The 20722-nt window shown below is 42.0% G+C and overlaps 1 protein-coding gene across 1 annotated transcript in view; it reads left to right on the top strand.

The window, feature by feature from the left end:
• MIPEP (mitochondrial intermediate peptidase) overlaps window positions 1-20722 on the top strand; it is a 152327-nt gene that overhangs the window by 122567 nt on the left and 9038 nt on the right. Inside the window, exon 18 of the mRNA XM_026454224.1 lies at window positions 2686-2759. Coding sequence (XP_026310009.1) covers window positions 2686-2759 — 74 coding nt within the window. The remainder of the gene's footprint in view (window positions 1-2685; window positions 2760-20722) is intronic.

Consider the following 20722-nt stretch of genomic DNA (forward strand, 5'->3'; position numbering starts at 1 on the left):
GGGGGTGCGGGGGATCCTATACTGGCTGGAGAGATGTAGATCATCTTCTCTTTGCTCCCTGATTTGGCCTCCTGATCCTCCTAACAGGACTCCCTATAACAATAGGAACCAAGAGGTTGTCAAGTTTGGGTCCTGTGATTCCTTAGAAGGCACTTTCTTTGAAAGAAAACCAGTAATTATAATCTGGTGTCAGAGTTGTTTATAGCATTTATCTTCTCGCCACACAAATAACTATATCTCCAAATTATTTTCGGGGAGCTTTGGCTGATGAGTGCTATTTTTACTGCTTTATCTTGGTTTTTAGAGTGTCCGTAGAATACTATGTCACATAGTATGCACAGCAATCTTGGCAGAAACCAGCAGTTTTTATAAGAGAAAACTGAGGCTCAGGGAAAACAGTTTGTTCAGACTTCACAATTAAAAACTGGACTAAGACTGTAATCTAGGTCTTCTCATTCCTGGTTTCTTCTCCCTCCCACCTCCGCCTCACCATCTGTCTTTCATACAATTTGACATAGACTTGGATTTTTCTCAGCAGTTAATAATCACATTCGTTTCAAATGATTTGAGCCTGAATGTGATGTCATAGAATTTTTAAATATTTTGCAGCTTGGTACTCACATGTATTTTGTCTTCTACCCTTTGCAGACTGTAGACATTTGGTCTGCTTTTCAGATTTTATTTTGAAAGGATCTTTAGCCAAAGTTGACATCAGTAAATCAGTTTCAGGGATTATAACTTCTTACTGTAGATTTCTGTAAAATAGGCAAAATATCATCTTGTTTGAAGTACACTTTACTAGAAAAGCACATACTATAAAATATATACGTTTCTAAATATTTATATCTTGTTTATGTGTACATTCTTGCCTAGACATGTAGTTGCCATACTTTTATGGGCATATTAAAGTAAGCTAGTAAAAATGCTCACTGGACTAGAAAATTTCTAACCTCTGTCAAAGTCTTCTTTTTGATCTCACTCCTGAAAAATAACCAGGCTGGAGCCTACATCAGCAAGCCGGGCATTGCAGAGCTGAGGCAAGCCAGGAGCTAGAGGTCTGTGGGGAGGGATTTGATTTAGGGTCAGTGCACTACATCCCATGGCTGAGAAGGGCCTCGGAGCACCCCAGGCCAGGAGTCAGGCAGGGTCCCTCAGCCACCCCTGCCCCTGAGGGGAGGCTCTACCTCAGTCCAGGCTTCCTGCTTTGCTTAGCGCTCACTTCAGGATGTGACCAGGGCTAGTGTTTGATGTCAGCATGTTTTTGATACTGTAATGCTATCAAAAAGTCTGATTAAAGACCATCCACAGGTAAAGAGGCTCCAGAGCTTCTCAAATGGAAACAATATCAAAATTTATTTCACCTGTCTCATGAAAGTGTGTAGTCATGTATGTTAAAGAAATCGCATTTTTTGTAAAATACAAAAGAGTAGTACTAAATAACTTGTTTCCAGGTCCCATTAGTTTGGAGGATTTATGTCTACAAAAATTCCAAACCTACCTTCACATATTGTCATAAACAGTGTTCCTTGTGGAAGTTTATCAGGTGGGCATATCCAGGTGACACAGAGTACCAGAAGACGGAAACAGGGAGCCTCCACTGTGCCTTTACCACCAGCACACTCCAGTGGAGTTTGCTGGTCTGTTCATTGTTATCCTCAACCAAGGTCTTCTGGTGTAATTAACCTTTTCCTGCCAGCTTCTCTTCCTTCACTCTTATTTTAGAATGTTCTTTTTCTCTTCTTTATTAGGTGCCATCACAAATTATTTCTTAATGGTATAATTTCAAGCCTCATATAAAATAATTCTAAAACTATTTTTATAGAGAATAAAATATAATATTTTACTTATTCTATAACAGGAGTCCCCAATCCCCAGGCCACAGACTGGCACTGGGAACTGGGCCACACAGCCGGAGGTGTGGTGGGTGGGTGAGCGAGTGAAACATCATCTGTATTTGCAGCCGCTCCCCATCACTCTACCGCCTGAGCGCCGTCTCCTGTTGGATCAGTGGCAGCGTCAGATTCTCATAGGAGCAGGAACCCTATTGTGAACTGCACATGTGATCCTTATGATTCTCTCACAAGGATCTGGGGTGGGCACTCCTTATGAGAATCTAAGGCCTGATGATCTGTCACTGTCTCCCATCAGCCCTGATGGATGGTACCATCTAGTTGTAGAAAAACAAGCTCAGGGCTCCCACTGATTCTACATTATGGTGAGCTGTATACTTATTCCACTATATATTCCAATGTATAATGTGGTAATAAAGTGCACTATAAATGGAATGTTCTTAAATCATCCTGAAACCATCCCTCCCCCATCAACCCTGGTCTGTGGAAAAACTGTCTTTCACAAAACCAGTCCCTGGTGCCAAAAAGGCTGGGGACAGCTATTGATTAATACATAAAGTAATGATTTTTATAAAGTGAGGTCTCTTGTTAACAAAACAGAGAGCCAAAAGTATAGTTATCCTCTTACAGGGAATATGTCACACCTGATTTATTTTAGAACAATTTAAAAGCCAGAATTTGATTTTTAGAAGCAAGAAAATAATGGCCGAATTGTCACATGGTGGCAGCTTTTATGAATATGATGTCGGTGTGACTCAGGACTTGTCTTGTGAGTCAAAACAAGTGTGAATGGAGGCTGCGCAAGCAGGTGTCTAACAGTTCCTCTCTTTCCCAGGGCCGCTGGGGAGCGCTATCGCAGGGAGATGCTGGCGCACGGTGGAGGCAGGGAGCCCATGCTCATGGTTGAAGGTAAAACAGAACCAAAATGGCACCATCTATAGTGAAAGCTGTTTTATGTTTTCTCCATACGTTTTTTTTCATTTAAAGAAAATGTTTTAGGCCAGGTGTGGTGGTTCATGCCTGTAATCCCAGCACTTTGGGAGGCCCCAAGAAGGGTGGATCACCTGAGCTCAGGAGTTCGAGACCAGCCTGGCCAACATGGTGAAACCCTGTCTCTACCAAAAATACAAAAAATAGCTGGGTGTGGTGGCAGACGCCTGTAATCCCAGCTACTCCAGAGGCTGAGGCAGGAGAATCACTTGAACCCAGGAGGCAGAGGTTGCAGTGAGCCGAGATCATGCCATTGCACTCCAGCCTGGGCAACAAGAGCAGAACTCCATCTCAAAAAAAAAGAAAAGAAAAAGAAATATCTTAGCTGTGCATTGTGTTCTAAGCATCTGTCTCACTGTGTCCTAAGTAAATTAATTTTTAGTTGCCATGATTTATTCAAGTACCAGGATAAAAATTCAGGTTTTAGCTTTCAGAATGTTACTTAGACTCTAACAGAAAAATTTTTTATTTGTCATAAACTCTTAGGAAATTTTCCTTTAGATTTTAATAGGTCACAGTATATATTTTTTAGTCTGAAGAACTCATTTATTTTTTATTCCTTTATTTCTGAAAGTTTAGTTAAGAAATTCCAAGGCATCGGGTTAGACTTTTTTTTAACCTTTTGAAAAATTATAACTTAATTAAATCTTCTCTTTAAGGTACCACAATTCTTTTTTTCTATGTAATTTTCTCAGTAATTTTTTAATTTGAGTATTTTTACTGAAAATGTAATTGTAAATGGAAGTGATCATCATTTTTCATATATAAATGTAAGAACATTGAAACATTCTTACAAATATAGGAAGATATGAATGTTACTAGATAATTGCAGTATATTGATGGTTATATTTGCAGCTGAGCTTGACTATCTGAAAAGTTTTCTGGCTATCTGAAAAAGTGCACATAGGAAATAACTTTCAATATTGGAGAAGTGTTGTTGTCATTGTAGTAACTGAGTGGGTCTGGGTAGCAGCGTGACTTAAATGTCTCCTTGCCTAAGACTATTGAATCTAATGCCTGTAGTCCTTTTTAGTAGAATTCCAGATTCTTGCCTTCAGCCATTCATGTATTCAGCAAACATTTGTGAAGCGCTAATTATGCACCAGACATGACTGTGTGCCAGAGGTGAAGTCGTGAAAGGCGCCTGGCACGCACCCTGCTCTTCCGGAGACTGCGTTCGTTCCCTAGCTTTGTGAAGAGTGAGGGAGTGCGCGTGCCGACGCAGCCGCCATTGGCAGCTAGTCCTTGTTGGCCCTTATTGAACTTTGCCACCTCTGGGGACGGTTTTAGGGATTTCCATGTATCTGTTGATTGACTCTTCTTAGTAACCCTGTGAGACAGGAGTTACGATCCCCATTTTATAGACAGTAAACAGGTCAGGCCCTCCGCTTATGTCACAAGGCAGTGTGTGGAAGAGCCAGGGATTGAACCGTCACCTCAGGCAGGAGACCAAGCTCTTCAGCTGCCTGTACTGTCGGACAGGACATCTAGTTCAGGGTCTGTCCCAGACCCAGGCAAAAGTGAAACAGGCACGTCGTAATAAGCTACTGATTGGGTGCACTGTGTACTTCTGGCTGGTGGTTGCTAGCGCCAGCCCAGCAGGAGCTAAGGCGGAAAAGCAGGCATCTCAAGCACTGAGTTTCTGTGAGGTGTGTGTTCCTGGCAGCCGGGCTTGGCGCATCCTTTCGCAGGCCATGCCGTCTGCACCTCAACGTTTGCTGATAGGCCATGCCATCAGAAGAAAAACATGTAAATCTTTTCCAGTGCTTATCTTTCGGCTGGTGTGCTTTTCTAGTCAGCTTCCCAGAATGTTGCAGCTAACTCTCTAAAAATTCTGTCTTTATCCAAAACAATTTTGTGTTGAGAAACTTAATATTTTCTGCACTAAAATACACAGGAGAGAAAAAGAAGTCCACCACTCAAACCAGAGATGACGAACTATTCAGATTTTAGTTAACACAATAGAACAATTCTTTTACGTGTTCGTATTTTTCTTAATGCTGTTCTGTCAGATCTCATTAATTCACATGATTTGTTTCATGTCAGAGGTGAATGGGGGACATGCAAAGAGGGTTATGCCAGTTGTCACTTCATAGTGCTGGATTTGTAAGGGTCTTAACCCTTAGTGGCTTCTCATTTTCTTGAAGGCAGTCAGCCTGTACCCCAAAACAGCAGGGCATAGGTGTTGGCTCACAGCCTTAACACTGGGGTATCACCAGGAGTGATGGGTGAAATGACTGAGATTTGTAACGTAAAAGCATACAGGATCTCGTTGGCAGTATTCTATGAAAATGTAACTTTTTATAGGTACCTTGTATATTTTGGTTTAACTGCTTCCTGGATAAATGTAAAGAATTGTGTTACATAGCAAAATGCAAAGAAATAGAATACCTGCCTTCAAATTATGTATCTCCCTAACCAAACCACAACTGTTTTTACCTTCTGAGTTACAAGACTCTGTTTCTTAGGGTCAGAATACCTTTGTATTCACCCTTGTGCTCTTTGAATGCTACAAATTCAGAGAAATCAAATAGGGAATGCTTTTGATCTTTGAATAATAAGTTCTACGTAGGCAGACTTTTAGATTATTTATCTTTTCCAGAATGAGTCATCCCTTGGGAACAGGGCCCTGCTCAGAGCTCTGAGTCCCTCGGCCATTTCAAGTCCTCACCAACTAGAGGCCAACACCCCATTCAAGGAAGTCCCTGAGCACACAGGATTCCTCTACTTTCTTTTTTCCCTGATGTTTGCTTTACATTCATCAGTTAAAGGCCACTGCTAGGCAACCAACCATGTATCTATACTCTCTAACTCTTGGCTGCAAGGTGTTTATTCAGCAGTCTCCCATTACCTAACTTTACATAGAGTGATCCTCACAGGAAAAAGACAAGTTCCAGCAGCAGGGGCTTTTCTTTAAAAGCCTAACACACCAAATACCATTTGAAGGCAACATAATAGTGGTTAAAACAGTATTTTCTTCCCCAGAGAAAGCAAGCCATCACATGGTGAAATAGAATTGGATTTGCAGTCAGTGACTCTGCTACTTACTGTCTATAAATTACTTCGGAAAGTCACTTCATTTCCTTGTGGGAGGTAAAATGTGATTTGACTTCAAAACACTTCTTTTTTATTTTTATTTATTTATTTTATTTTATTTTTTTTGAGATGGAGTCTCTACTTCCCAGGCTGGAGTGCAGTAGCACGATCTCCTCTCACTGCAACCTCCACCTCCTGGGTTTATGCGATTCTCCTGCCTCAGCCTACTGAGTGCTGGGACCACAGGCGTGTGCCACCACGCCCAGCTAATTTTTGTATTTTTAGTAGAGATGGGATTTTGCCATGTTGGCCAGGCTGGTCTCAAACTCCTGACCTCAGGTGATCTGCCCTCCTCAGCCTCCCAAAGTGCTGGGATTACAGGCGTGAGGATTACAGGGATTACAGGCCCCGAACACTTCTTTTTAATCTGCTTCTCCTTTTTTTAATCTTTGAAGGGAGTGGGGTGTGTGTGTGCAGACATGTGGCAGTAATGTTGCAGATTGACAGTATGGCCTTGTCTATTTTTAAACACATTCATAGCTTACATAAAGATATACATTATAAGCATGACATTCAGTCACTTAATCCTCCACTAAACACATGTGGCAATACCTGACTGAAACCAACTTTCTTAATTGCTGAGATATCTGGGGTGAGGTTTAACTCTCGTTGTCAATATTAAGGTATTCTGCTGTATATCTCATACCCGCACAATGGTTTTTGGCTTCTGTTAAATCACATTTCTGAGTAATAAGATAACTTAAGGTTGTTGCTTAAAATAAACCATAATGATACGGCATTTCCATTCATTTTACCGTTTTATAAAATATATACCAGAATATTTGTTAAGTATGCTATGGTGAGCGTGATCTAAGGTTCAGTCACTTCAGAAAATGTGCAGTTTTCTAGAAAGACAGATATGCTGAGGTTTGTGAGTAGCAAGGAAGTAGTACTTTGCCCCCACTAGGAAGCAGAATTGTTTCTTACTACAGCAAATAGACAGGTAGAATTAGATAGATATTAGGAATGGAAGCTGTATTAGTTCAGCAGTTGGTGAATGGCAATTGTAGTACTCATGCAAGTTTTCATGTTGCCCTCTGTAAACTATTTGGTCTTTTTGTGTTTTACGTTATGTAAAATTTTTAGGTAAATGCCTCTTACTGAGTTTTTAGGTTCAGATATTACTTATCCTCTGATTAAGTCTAATCCCCTATAACACAGGTCATACTGTCCCTATTTTTATAAATAATGAAATTTAGGGTTCATACCCTCGGTGCTGCCTTGCCCACATTTTTCTCTATTGATCCTTAAGTTCTGACATGAAAGTGACCTGGCCTTTAGAAGGCAAGAGATGTAAGCAATGTGGGTCTTGGGCCCTGATGGTTCTCTTCATGATCTCCAAGTCTTTTTTTTTTTTTTTTTTTTAATGTCACAACCTATCTATTCCATTGACATTGGAGAGGCCTGCCTGACATCCACTGATCAACAATCAAATCTTCCTCTTCCTGCGAGCTCCTTTCGACTTTTGTGGCAAAGCTGTCAATTTAGTTTATAACCATTTTTAGCCATGGTGGTCCTGATGGGAAGATTCTCCCCACAGCCACGTAAGCAGGACATGGCCCAGTTAGTTTTGGGTTCTGCCTCTGGTTACAGAATTCCTTATGCTCTCTTTCTTCAACTCTTCCACAGAGAATCTGAGGGGAGGGGGAAAGGAAAGGATAAAGTCCAAGATTTTAGCATTCTAGGAGGTTATTTGTAAATATTAAACAACTTTATTTTTATGCTCCTTTCTAATCAGAATCCCTCTGGCCAAAAGCAGTATGCAAGTAGAGATACTAAATAATACACTAAATAGTAACTTGATGGAGTTTTCCAAATGGACCAAACATCAGATCAGATGTAAAGAAATAGTAGTAGCAAGGCCGGGCGCGGTGGCTCAAGCCTATAATCCCAGCACTTTGAGGCCGAGATGGGCGGATCACGAGGTCAGGAGATCGAGACCATCCTGGCTAACACGGCGAAACCCCGTCTCTACTAAAAAATACGAAAAACTAGCCGGGCGAGGTGGCGGCGCCTGTAGTCCCAGCTACTCGGGAGGCTGAGGCAGGAGAATGGCGTAAACCCGGGAGGCGGAGCTTGCAGTGAGCTGAGATCCGGCCACTGCACTCCAGCCTGGGCGACAGAGCGAGACTCCGTCTCAAAAAAAAAACAAAAACAAAAACAAACAAAAAAAGAAATAGTAGTAGCTAAATGAGTCAATTCTCAACAACTGAAACTCTATTTTGTTTGTTTTTTTGCATCAGACTGACTCACCAAACCAAAGTCTAGAAGCCCACAGGGCCTTACCTTAAGCTGATTAAAATCATAATACCTTACATTTCTGTAGAAATGTATAAATACAATTCTGTATTTATAGTCTGCCAAACACACTCGCTTTTGCCATATTATCCTATATTATCTCTTCTAGCTTATTAAATATTTTTTGTTCAAGAAACAAACCAGAGAATTATGGTTTATACTCCAAAGAATCACCTCCACACTCCAAGAAGATTAATACGAACAATAAAAATACCTATCTACTAGTTTCTTTAAAAACCGTTCTCAGTTCCAGGAGCACGGAGCACATCAGCACCCAGAAATTGGGTTTACATCATTCTCAAGTAAGAGGAACCAAGGCTCCTTGGAGAAATGGCTGATTCCAGGGCTGGAACAAGGAAGATAGAAGATGAGCACGAAGTATCTTATAGTGCCAGAAAGGAAGGACGTGCCCAGAAACACACACAGTGATGAGTGCGTGTGTCATAGCAGCAGGAGCCCACTGAAAGAGCTCCCAGTGCCCCAACCTGGGCCCACTCCAACAATCAAATGGATCACAGTCTTGGGATGTGATACAAAGTATTAAATACATATCCATGAGGCTGTACTGATGTAAATGATTGCATGAATAGAATAATCTCCCATGGAGAAGAGTTCCAAATAATTTATGTACATACTCCCCACCTCAGGGAAGTGGAAGATAACTCCCCACTCATTATGTGGGCAGCGCAGAGTGACGTCCGTCCAGAGCACTCTCGAGACGGTGGGGAAAATGACAAATACAACCTCAGTCAGGTGATCAAGGTCAGCATCAGTGATGCGTCATGTGGACAGTGTGTGTCCTTGATGTAATATGATGAGAGGTTTTCCTCCCAGAAACCCATAACCCCAGTATCATAATGAGAAAAAACGTCAGACACACCAAATTCAGGACATTCTGCAAACGACCTAAGCAGTACTCCTCAAAACTGTCACGGTCATTGAAAACGAAGTCTGAGAAGCTGACACAGTCTAGAGGAGCCTAAGGAGACATGGCAGCTACATGTAGTGTGGTCCCCTGGCGGGTCCTGGAACAGCTACTGTTGATCGTGCCAGGGCAATCTGACTAAAGTGTACCTGGAGCTAACAATATTCTGTCAATACTGGTTTGTGAGTTGTGACAAATGTGCCACACCATGAAAGATATTAATGATGGGGGAAGCTGCTGAGTGTGGAGTGTGGAGGAACTCTGTTGACTCCATCACAATTTTTCAGTAAATATAAAACTATCCTAAAATTTAAAATTTAATTAAAAACAACCTCCTTGGGAAGGTTTTTAGTAATGCCACTGCTGCTCGTGGTTTGGGCCACACCTTGACTCCACCATGTTTCCCTGCTTCCCAGCAGCCTTTTCAGTGCCCCTTTGGGGAGGGAGGGGCACAGAGGTGAGATTGGAGGGGGAGTATTGGGCACAAAATGAGGCTGGAAGGTAAGTGGGTGTCAGGTCAGGCAGGGCATTGTGGATGCTGTGAAAGAGAGTTGGTGTTTATTCTGAGGACCATGAGAAACCATTGACAGTATTCTGAAGGCAGACAGTGACAAGATCAGATTTCTGTTGGCATGGAGGCGAGTGAGTGTGATGTCAAGGGTGACCCCCAAGCTCCCTGCTTCAGTTGTCACAGAGATGGTTGCATGGTTATGACCGCCATGGGGGACAGAAATCAAGAAGCCCTTACGCCATTCAGCCACTGCGAGAATTCAGCTCAGGAAACTCGCAAGCCCGTGGGACTCCGTTTCTGAGCGACTGCAAAGGACTCTGTTCAGAATGGACTGGAGGCAGCTCTTTGCCCGTGGAGTTCTGATGACGGGAAACTCCCTTTTTCACAAGGAAACTCACTTCAGTTTTAGACAGCTCTGATTGACAGGATGACATGTGTATTCAAATTGACCCAAAATATTTAGTCCACTTGAAAGTATGATGTCTTGTTGACACAGCAGCTTAAGTAATAAGCGTCGATGCCTTTTTTTTTTAATAACCTGATTACTAACCTAGTAGGCAAAATATGCTTAGTGCAAGGCTTTGCCATTGGTGTTGTTTGCACAATACAACACAACAGTCAAGGAGCACTAAGTCCTGTCAGCAGAAGTACAGCTGACATTTAAAATAAGAAAGCTAAACAAACAGTCATTGTTCAACAATAGCTTGATTAATTTCCCTATTGTCAAAAGGTATACACAGATACTGAAACAGAAAAGGCATTCTACATTGTCGTATAGCACTGAAAATTCGTAGTAGTTAATACTTCCAGCTTTAAAGCATGCAGTAGCATTTGTGCAATCTGTTTAATTCTCTAGATACTGGCATTGTGTGGCAGGGCTGGCATGCCCAGCACTGTAGGAGAACAGTAAGTGCACACTACCTCTGGATGGTTATTCCTAAATTTATTTTGTAGAAGGTGTCTTCGCTTTTTATTTTTTTAATCGAGGAATTTCAAGGGAAAGATAAGCCTTGATGCATGACAGGTTCTGCCTGACTGAGCCCGCAGCATCTGTGCCCCCAGGTATGTGGAAGCTCAGCATAAATAAATGCCAGAACGTGCTAAAAGCACCAGTCTTGGCTTGGGATAAGTGCCCACCCCAGGGTGTGTTTTACATTTGTGAGGGACTTAGGAGGAAACCCCCTCACACAGATGTATTAAATATTAAAAGGTAAGATGATTTAAAACTACTAGCATGCCAAGTAGAACTTTGCTGTTGGAAGTAAATCATCCTGATGAATTCTGATGGGTTGTTCAAACATTTATGAATAGAGTCTCTTCATTTCCCCTGTAGTCAGACACTTCTGTACCCCCTTACTCTGCCTTGTTTTTGCTTCATAGCACATATTAACATTTACTTCCTAATTTCAACATGTATTATTTAATTTATTGGTTTATAGTCTCTGCCCCTCAATAAAATCTAAGTTCTGTGATGGGAGGGCAGCTGACTGTCATGTTCACAGCTGTATCGGCAGCCCCTGTTACAGGGCTCAGCCCATCGGCATTCAATAAATACTTGTTAAATGAGTGAATACACGAATACCAAAATAGACTTAAAAGAGCAGTTGTTTCCTATGCTATAGAAAAGTTGTGATTTAGCTGGGTGTGATGGCATGCACCTGTAGTCGCAGCTACTTGGGAGGCTGAGGCAGGAAAATCACTTGAACCTGGGAGTCAGAGGTTGCAGTGAGCCAAGATCACACCACTGCAGTCACTCCAGCCTGGGTAACAGAACGAGACTCCAGCTCAAAACAAAACAGGCTGGGCACGGTGGCTCATGCCGGTGATACCAGCACTTTGGGAAGCCGAGGCAGGCAGATAGATCACAAGGTTAGGAGTTGGAGACCAGACTAGCCAACATAGTGAAACTCCTTCTCTACTAAAAATACAAGAATTAGCTTGGCATGGTGGCGTGCGCCTGTAGTCCCAGCTCGTCAGGAGGCTGAGGCAGGAGAATCGCTTGAACGAGGTGGAGGTTGTGGTGAGCCGAGATCACACCACTGCACTCCATTGTGGGCAACAGAGCGAGACCCCGTCTAATGACAACAACAAAAATTGTGATGATTACAATGGGAACAGGTTTTTATTTGCCTGGTTCAGGAATTTTTTTTATCACGTGAATATTTTTGGGTATTTCACAGGCTAAATATGTTCATGAAGTTCTTTAATCATGTAAAAGAAAAAATGTATATAGCAATTGTGCTGTCTCCACACTTGTTCAGTCTCTCGCCTGTTCTCTTACTCCCATCCTGCCCTTCCTGCTTCCTGTCACTGTATTTTAGACACTTTTTGTTTTAGTACAATGCTTGGTTCTGCCCACTGGGCGAGTACTGACTGTTAAGCAGCTAGATAGCAGGCATAATAAGTAGGGGACACCACTAGAAGAAAGGGGGTCCACTGTCCATTCCCGAATAGGTCCTTACTGGCCAGAGTCAAGCCCCTCTTCATAAGTCCTGGGCAGCAAGAGTTCCTACCTAACGATTTCAGATAGTACTCTAAGCAGCATGCAGGAAGAAGACTCACCATGCAGGAAAGGCGAAGGGACAATGACAGAGTGAAAATGTGCCAGGTGGGTCATAGGCAGCATCTTTAATCCACCAAACACTGCTCTGGTGGGTCGTGTCATCTCCACTTCCCATGTATGGAAGCAAAGGTCTTGTTTCAGAGCCATTCTCTGGCATAGTCAGGAGTTAGTCACACTCTTTTGTCTCCAGAGCCCCTGCTGCCCCACAGCACTCCTCACCTGACACCTCTTAGCCATAGACTCTTGAATACTGGCTGCTGCTTCAGCTTCTGTTTTGTCAGTGTTACTTTTGGTGGGTAGCGCTCGTTTTGACAGTTTTTTCTGATAGTAAGCGATCATCTTCGACCTTCTGTGTAAATTTGATGGGTCCCTCTTCCATTTTGAGATACGTCCAGAGGTTGATTTTGAGGTCTGAGACAGGTTTCTCTTCCTCAAGTAAATATCTTGTAGTAGATTCATTCCAAAAAATAGACTAATGATTCCATTTTTAGATGATGTCAGTGTATACTACCTTCTAAAAGGAATGTAGATAACATTCTCTCAGTGCTTTGAGTGCTTAATGGAAACATCATGTTTTTTGAAGATGGTCATGTGTAGATGGTGTTCCTTTTTTTTTTTTTTGAGAGGGAGTCTCTGTCACCCAGGGCTGGAGTGCAGTGAGGCGATCTCAGCTCACTACAACCTCCGTCTCCTTGGTTCAAGCGATTCTCATACCTCAGCCTTCTGAGTAGCTGGGATTACAGGCGTGTGCCACCATGCCTGGCTAATTTTTGTATTTTTTAGCAGAGATGGCGTTTTGCCACGTTGGCCAGGCTGGTCTCCAACTCCTGACCTCAAGTGATCCACCTGCCCCAGCCTCCCAAAGTGCTGAGATTACAGGCATGAGCCACTGCACCTTGCCTATAGATGGTGTTCTTAACTTAGGGTTAAAAATGTGTTCTGGCCTGGTGTCATGGCTGGTGCCTGTAATCCCAGCACTTTGGGAGGCTGAGGTGGGTGGATCACCTGAGGTCACGAATTCGAGACCAGCCTGGCCAACATGGTAAAACTCCATCTGTACTAAAAATACAAAAATTTGCTAGCTGTGGTGGCATGTACCTATAGCCCCAGCTACTTTGGAGGCTGAGGCAGGAGAATCACTTGAACCCGGGAGGCAGATGTTGCAGTGAGCCAAGATCATGCCGTTACACTCCAGTCTGGGTGACGAGTGAAACGCTGTCTCAAAAAAAAAAAAAAAAACAGTGTGCTGAGTGGGCTAAACACAGGTTACGAAAGCAAATGTTTTATCTCCAAAGCTCTGGTTCTAGGTTTTGTTTTGTTTTGTTTTGAGACATAGTCTTGCTCTGTCGTCCAGGCTGGAGCACAGTGGCACAATCTCAGCTCACTGCAAACTCCACTGCCCAGGTTCAAGCGTCTTCTGCCTCAGCCTCCTGAGTAGCTGGGATTACAGACGCCCACCATCACACTTCACTAATTTTTTTATTTTTCGCAGAGATGGGGTTTCACCATGTTGGCCAGGCTGGTCTCGAACTCCTGACCTCAAGTGATCCGCCCACCTCGGCCTCCCAAAGTGCTGGTGTTACAGATGTGAGCCACTGCACCTGGCCTGGATCTAGATTCTTAACTTTCCTGCTTGACACCCTCAGGCATCAAGCTTCAAGAACTGAGGAATTCACAAGTTGGCGATACACTGATGAATTTACATTTGAAAGGTGCACCAGGAAAAGGTTAAATAGTAGTCATAATTATAGAGATTTAGAGCAGATTTTAGTTGAAGAATTGAAATTGACATTTGCTAGCCAACTCTTTTATGAAATGTTCCCAGAGGACATAGGGACAAGATTTCTCGTGGTTTAACTGGATTGTTTCCTGAAAGAGCATTTACAAGACATCTTCTGGTGTTTGCTTTATGTCTTTTTCAACTAAATATAAAAGAAACTTTGTCTTTATGACTGTGATGTAACATTATTAATAATGAAATTAGATTAAGAAATTATACCTATACCTGATTTTCTTTTATATTTAATAGTTTATCTTCACATTAAAGTTTTCTCTTATTAAATAGTCCCTGCTTAATTTTAGAGTTTTCACATCTCCAATATCTGAATAGCATTATCAGGTTCTTTTTGTGACCTATCCTATAAGTTAGAGTATGTCAGGTAACACAGTTTTTTACTCTCTTTCCATTCAGTACTAAATGTATGTTTTGTTTAGGCTTTAGGGTCAGGAGGAAGGCCAACCTGTACTTATAGCTCCCTTTCTAGCAGTTTAAATAAAGCTGAGCGTTAACAAAGTTCTTAAAATCTTAAGTCACACACTTAAAATAGTGGAATTTCAACACTAGATTTATTTTTGTCTTCCTTTTCATGCACATGCATTTCACATTAGGATAGAGATTTTATTTAAATGCTGCAATAGCCTGTGTGTTGATTTTCTAAAGATAGCTAATCCTTTATGTCAGATACCTTCAATAAAACTAATTTCTGCTATGTGTATATTTCCAGCATTTAATGGATAGGAGGGAGTCATAAAAGTTTAATCAAACCAAGCATACATTTGTTATTTTATTGTTTATTATTGTTACAGTAGTGAGAGCAGTAACGCTAAGTATAGCTAAAAGCATTTGTGGAGTGTATTTGATGTGCCAAGTACTATGTATATTGCTGTATGATCTCATTTAATTCTCTAAACAGTCCCAGGGATGCGTAAGTAACTTATTTGCCTGAGATCACATAGCACCAGATGTTAGAAGCAGGATTCAGAGTCAAGTACTCTGAGTCGCCTTGTGAGCTGGTAATTTCTTCAACTTCGTTCTCAGGTTATACCAGGAAGTTTTTGCTTTGAAATACGTGCGTGCATATTCCATTGTATTTTTTTCCCTTGCTCTTGCATAATTTTTGGCAACTGAGTGGCCTTGTTGGGAATACAGTGATGCTCAAAGAAGACATTATTGGGTTATCAGAGTAAGATATCATGGGGACAAATCTGAAAAGTGGCATGTGCTAACTAGTATGCTAACTAGTAACTAGTATGTATACTAGTATGTAATTGCCTTACCTACAGTAAAATGATTTTGTAGGAAAACAAGATTTGTTGAATGTAAATGCATGAATGCACGGCATGCAAAGCAATATTTGGAGCTTTACAGAATGCTCATTGGCAGAAAGCTGCTTTTCTTGCACAGCATAGCAGGAATAAATGAGGAAAGCATGTCATGGAATCAGAGTTACAATTTAGTAGCTCTAGGATTATGACACAATTTCAATAATAGAGGCACCCCAGAATAACAGCCAAATAAATAGAATCCCTAATCTTTGGCTTGTTCGTATATTTACTCACCGTAGCCTCTGAAATCACTGAAAGCTTTTTGGAAAAAAGAAATGGAAAGGAGCACCTGCGTTCTCAAGGCTAAGACCTCCCTTTGTAAATGCACTAATATTTTAAGAGGGTGTGTGCATGTTTAATGTGTGGGTGTATTTGTCTAAGGAAGACTTTGAGCTTCAAAAGGCAAGATGTTTTGTAACCCAGAAATGTAATTGTAAATGGAATTATTAAATCTGACAATGAAATTAAAATAAACTAATGTGTAAACAGAGCACATATGTGGGGCTGTACTTGCTGGCTCACCTTCTGTGTAACACAGGTTCAGAGGCTTCCCCTGAGTTAATAATTCTAGAGAGATAGAGAGAGCCTCATATGCGATTGCTGACAGATCCCAATCCAGCACAGGGAGCAGCCGAGTCTTTTTAGTTCAAAGGAGAAGAAGAATTTCACTTCCTGGCTGATAGTCTGATTTTCTCAAGAACTGATTGTAGATAGAGGGAATCTACCTTTAGCAAAGGGTGTGGGTAACCACAGTCTTGTAGCAGAGAAAAACTTCAAAGTAAAGATGGTGAGCCATATAATTGCCCTAGGCTTGGGAGAGACAGATCTGGAATGAGGATTCTGATCTCATAAAATTCACTTAAGATTTTTCAAACTGCCAGGCTAGCCTTTGTAGCTACAATTCTTAATCAGTCTTGGTTGAGTTTGGCACATATAATTATTTCAGCGGAAAAAATAGCCATTAAACTATTATGATGAATTATTAGAGTTAGTAATGGTGCTGAGAACACTCAAACCTCGTTTTCACTCACTCCCAAATCTGTTTAGATAATCTGCTTTTTGGTATATCCAAGTTACTGTTATGTCTAGTAATGGAGGATGGCATAGCACAGACAGCTGTGTATCTGAGTGAATCGCAGGTTCTAAAAAGAGATTTCTGATCTGTTTTTTAAATTATGGTAAACTATACTACATGCCATACCATTTGTCATGTTAACCGTTTTTAAATGTATAGTTCCAAGCCATTCACAGTGTCCTACACTTACAACGCTGTGCAGCCATCACCACTATCTGTTTTCAGAACTTCCCCATCACCCCAGTGAAGACCCTTTTATCACAGAAATCAGCAGGTAGAAAAATGGATTTTAATTCCATCTTTTGTTTCTTTCTTTTAGTAGATAAACAGTTACCTAATAAGCAGATGGCAAAACGTAGAAAAAAGCCGTGATTTATGAGCTGGATAAGTAGCTTGTGACTGTGAGTTTTATGATAGTTTTATGATATTTAATCATAGATCAAATGTTTTGGGATTGAACTTGTGCAAAAATAGTAAGCAACCTCATCCTTCAACTCTTGAACTAGGAAGCAGGTTTTCATAAATCTTCGGGTCTGATTATTATAGTGAGTGAGCATTTCTCTGTGTTAAATGCTGTATCTTATTTAATCCTTATTAACAGTCTTATCAAAGTAGGTGACATTGTACCAGTTTTATGAACTTCAAACATTATACTAAACTCCAACATTTTACTTTTACTTAGATTGCCTCCAGCAGAGGTTAAGTGACTAGTTTGAGGTCCCTTAACCAGTTGGTTAACCCAGGGTAATCTCTTACTAAACCCTTGCTCTAACCATCAGGATATATTGCCTTCTTTCGAGCCACCTAAAGTTTTATTTAGAAAATGAAAAAGGTATTTTTTTTCTCTCTATTCTTTCTTGGCACCCCTTCAAAGGAAAACAGTTGTATAGTCAGAAGAGAAATAGCCTGAAATTTCGTATAATGAGACACCACGCAGAACCAGGTAACGTTCCATTCAGCCCCAAATTCACACCAGCACAGTGCCCCCACCAGGCTGTTGGTGGAACTGCATGCAAATGGCTGCTCTGCTGACCAGCAAGGCCCAGGGGGGCTATTGTCCTGTCGGGGTCCTCAGGACATTTTGTTTTTTGGAGACTGAGGCTCTCTTTGGTCCACCAGACTGTTTCCTAACTAAGTGATACAGGCCTTAAATAGAAATCTGGCTAATGGAACTTAATTAATTAATTTCTACTAAGACCAGTGCTGTGGCTGAAATGTAAGAATATGACTAGCTTTTAACTTTTTATTTTTTAAAAAACTTTTTTTTCTAGGTTTGATGTACGTGTGCAGGTCTGTTATATAGGTAAACTTGTGTCACGGGGGCTTTTTGTACAAATTATTTTATCACCCAGGTACTAAGTCTAGTACCCAATAGTTATTTTTTTTCCCTCTCCCTCCTCCCATACTCCACACTCAAATAGGCCTCAATGTGTTCTCATTATTTAGCTCCCACTTACAAATAAGAAATGCAATATTTGGTTTTCTGTTCCTGGTATTAGTTTGCTAAGGATAATGGCCTCCAACTCCATCCACGTTTCTGCAAAGGATGTGATCTCATTCTTTTTTATGGCTGCATAGTATTCCTTGGTGTGTATGTACCACATTTTCTTTAACCAGTCTGTCATTGATGGGCATTTAGGTTGATTCCATGTCTTTGCTATTGGGAATAGTGCTTCAGTGAACATTCATGAGCATATGTCTTCATGGTAGGATGATTTATGTATTTAGGTATATACCCAGTAAGGGGATTGCTGGGTCAGGTGTTAGTTCTATTTTTAGCTCTTGGAGGAATTGCCGCACTGCTTTCCACCATGGCTGAACTAATTGACACTTCCACCAACAGTGTATAAGTATTCCTTTTTCTCTACAACCTCATCAGCATGTGATTTTTTTGACTTTTTACTAATAACCATTGTGACTGGTGTAAACTGGTATCTCATTGTGATTTTAATTTTTTAGCTTTGATGTTAAAGAACTTATGAGGTATTTGTCCTGGGTGTCTTGGCCTCAGGGCAGTGGCCACTCCTGATTGGTGTGAGGAGTTCATCCACCTTTCCACATACACAGAGCACCCAGACCTCCCCTCTCCTGGGCAGCCTTGGACACCAAGTCCATGAACTTCCCTTGCACCTTTGAAACCCACAAGCGACGATACTTCCTTCCCCGACTCCACAAGGGAAGATCCAGTTTCAGGGAGACCAAAGCTATGGAGGGCAGTCCCTCTGTGCTTCTTCCTGTCCCCCTCCCACCTCCTGCCACCCCGACAGGGCTCAGTGGCAGTGAGACACTGTTCTTCGTCCAGGAGCAACCCCTGCTTTTCCAGTGAAGGTGGGGAGTAGAAATCAGGCATTAAAGCTTGCTTGTGTATCACCCAGACTTTACGAATCGGAGGAAAGACAGAATCATTTAAATGAAAAAACAGCTGCTTCAGCTACAAATCCTGGGTCTACAGAGTTGGTCTTTGATCAGACAAAAAGATCAATGTTCCTTAGACATAATTAAATTGTTTCTAATAAAGGGTGAACTGATCTTTTTTTTAATCAACTGGAAATCTTCTTGAAAGAAATAGAACCAATTCTGGCTTATCAAAGCAGAAAACCAATTTTTTTTTTTTGAGGCCACAGAATCGAAGAAGTTAGAACAGGGCTCCAGAAGAGCAGCTTGCGGGGGCTGGGCAGAGGAGCGGGTGTGTTCTTCATGGGACTGGTGCTGAGATGGTTCGGCTCCAGCCAGCCGTAGACCTTACTCCGTTCCTCTCAAGACTCAATCCTGGAAGGAGACATCTGGCCACCGTCACTGGGTGAGCCACGGGCAGGGAGAACTTCCTTATTCATTGGCCCACTGCAGGGTGTCTGCCTGCGCCGTTGACGTTTTGGGATCATATAAGTTCTTTTTATGGGGCCTGTCCTCTGTGTGGTAGGGTGGTTCCTGTCCTCTGTGTGGTAGGGTGGTTCACTCCCCCGGTGTGACAACCAAAAATGTCATCAGACCTTGCCAGATGCCCTGAGAGACAAAATCACCCTCTACACCACTGCTCTAAAGCAAAATTATTTTCCTAACCAGAGGGGAAATGGATGCTTGGTGGAAAAAAGCAGTATCCTACCCCATTGACACTTCGTGCTGTATGAACAGTTATGTATTTCCATGACTTTCTCCCCAGCTCATGACGTTCCTCAGAACAGAAATCTCGTGTCTCTCATGCCTGTGTGCCTGCTGTCTCTAGTACACAGTGTTTAGCACACAAGTGCTTAGTAAACATTTCCTTTGATAAATGCACGAGCAGACGTTGCGTCTGAAGTGGAATCAGGAGTGGTCGTGTTCCTGCTTGCTGCCGTGCACAGGGAGCTTGGCCTGCAGGCAGAGGCATTTATCTCAGAACGCTAATGGCGGGAGAGGTCCATGCCTGTGGGGAGTCAGACCGAAGCAACTCCATCCACCTTTCTGCCAAAATCACCCACTTTGGCGGAAATCATGACCTGTCAACAGATGGCCAGTCCTTTACCAACTTCCCTGTGTTTTCCTTGAGAAGTGGCTCCCTCTGGGCTCCTGCCTGACTGAGGTTGGGTTCTGTTTCTCAGGCTCAGAACAGTCAGCATGAAAGCAGCTTCTTAGGTGTGTGTTTCTGAGCTTTTCTCATAAAAGAGTTAATAATTGATCAGCACAAATGACTGTCCTCTAGAATGTTCCTAGTAATCAAAACATACCCTGCTTTTTAATTTTTTCAATAAAAGGACTGCGTTAATCTGCAAAGGGCACCTCCCATCTGGGAGACTTCTTGAGCAAGTGCAGAGCCACAGCTTCCACCCAGCTCATGCTGACACGACATCCCTTTCTCCCTCCCCACTGCAGATCTGGAGGCCAGATCCATGCCAAATCCACTGGATCAGTGTAGGTGCTTTTCCAGCTAGCTGGGCCCTCAATAACTTTGAACAGTGAGCCAAATAAATTATACTTTTACATGAAACAGTTGTTTTCTATTTCACCTGAAAAATCTTTTTTAGTTAAGTAGAAAATTATATGCATCTACATCTTTCTTGCTCAGTATTTTTCAAGTTCTAGTTGCCAGTTGAGAGAAACGACATCTCATTTTCAGGCTTAATAGGTTTCCGCAGGTCCATCTGAGCCACGGGTCTTAAAGGTGAGCATGCAGCAGAGTCACTGGGAAGGCTTATTAAAACACAGGTCACTGGGCCCGTCCCCAGGTTCTGATTCAGCAGGGCTTGGATGGGGGATTAAGAATTCACATTTCTAACAGGCTCCCAGTTGACACACCAGTGATGTCAGTCCACTTTTAGGTCCACTGGATCAT

This window comes from Piliocolobus tephrosceles, chromosome X (genome assembly GCF_002776525.5).
Source record: "Piliocolobus tephrosceles isolate RC106 chromosome X, ASM277652v3, whole genome shotgun sequence".
NCBI classification, from domain to species: domain Eukaryota; kingdom Metazoa; phylum Chordata; class Mammalia; order Primates; family Cercopithecidae; genus Piliocolobus; species Piliocolobus tephrosceles.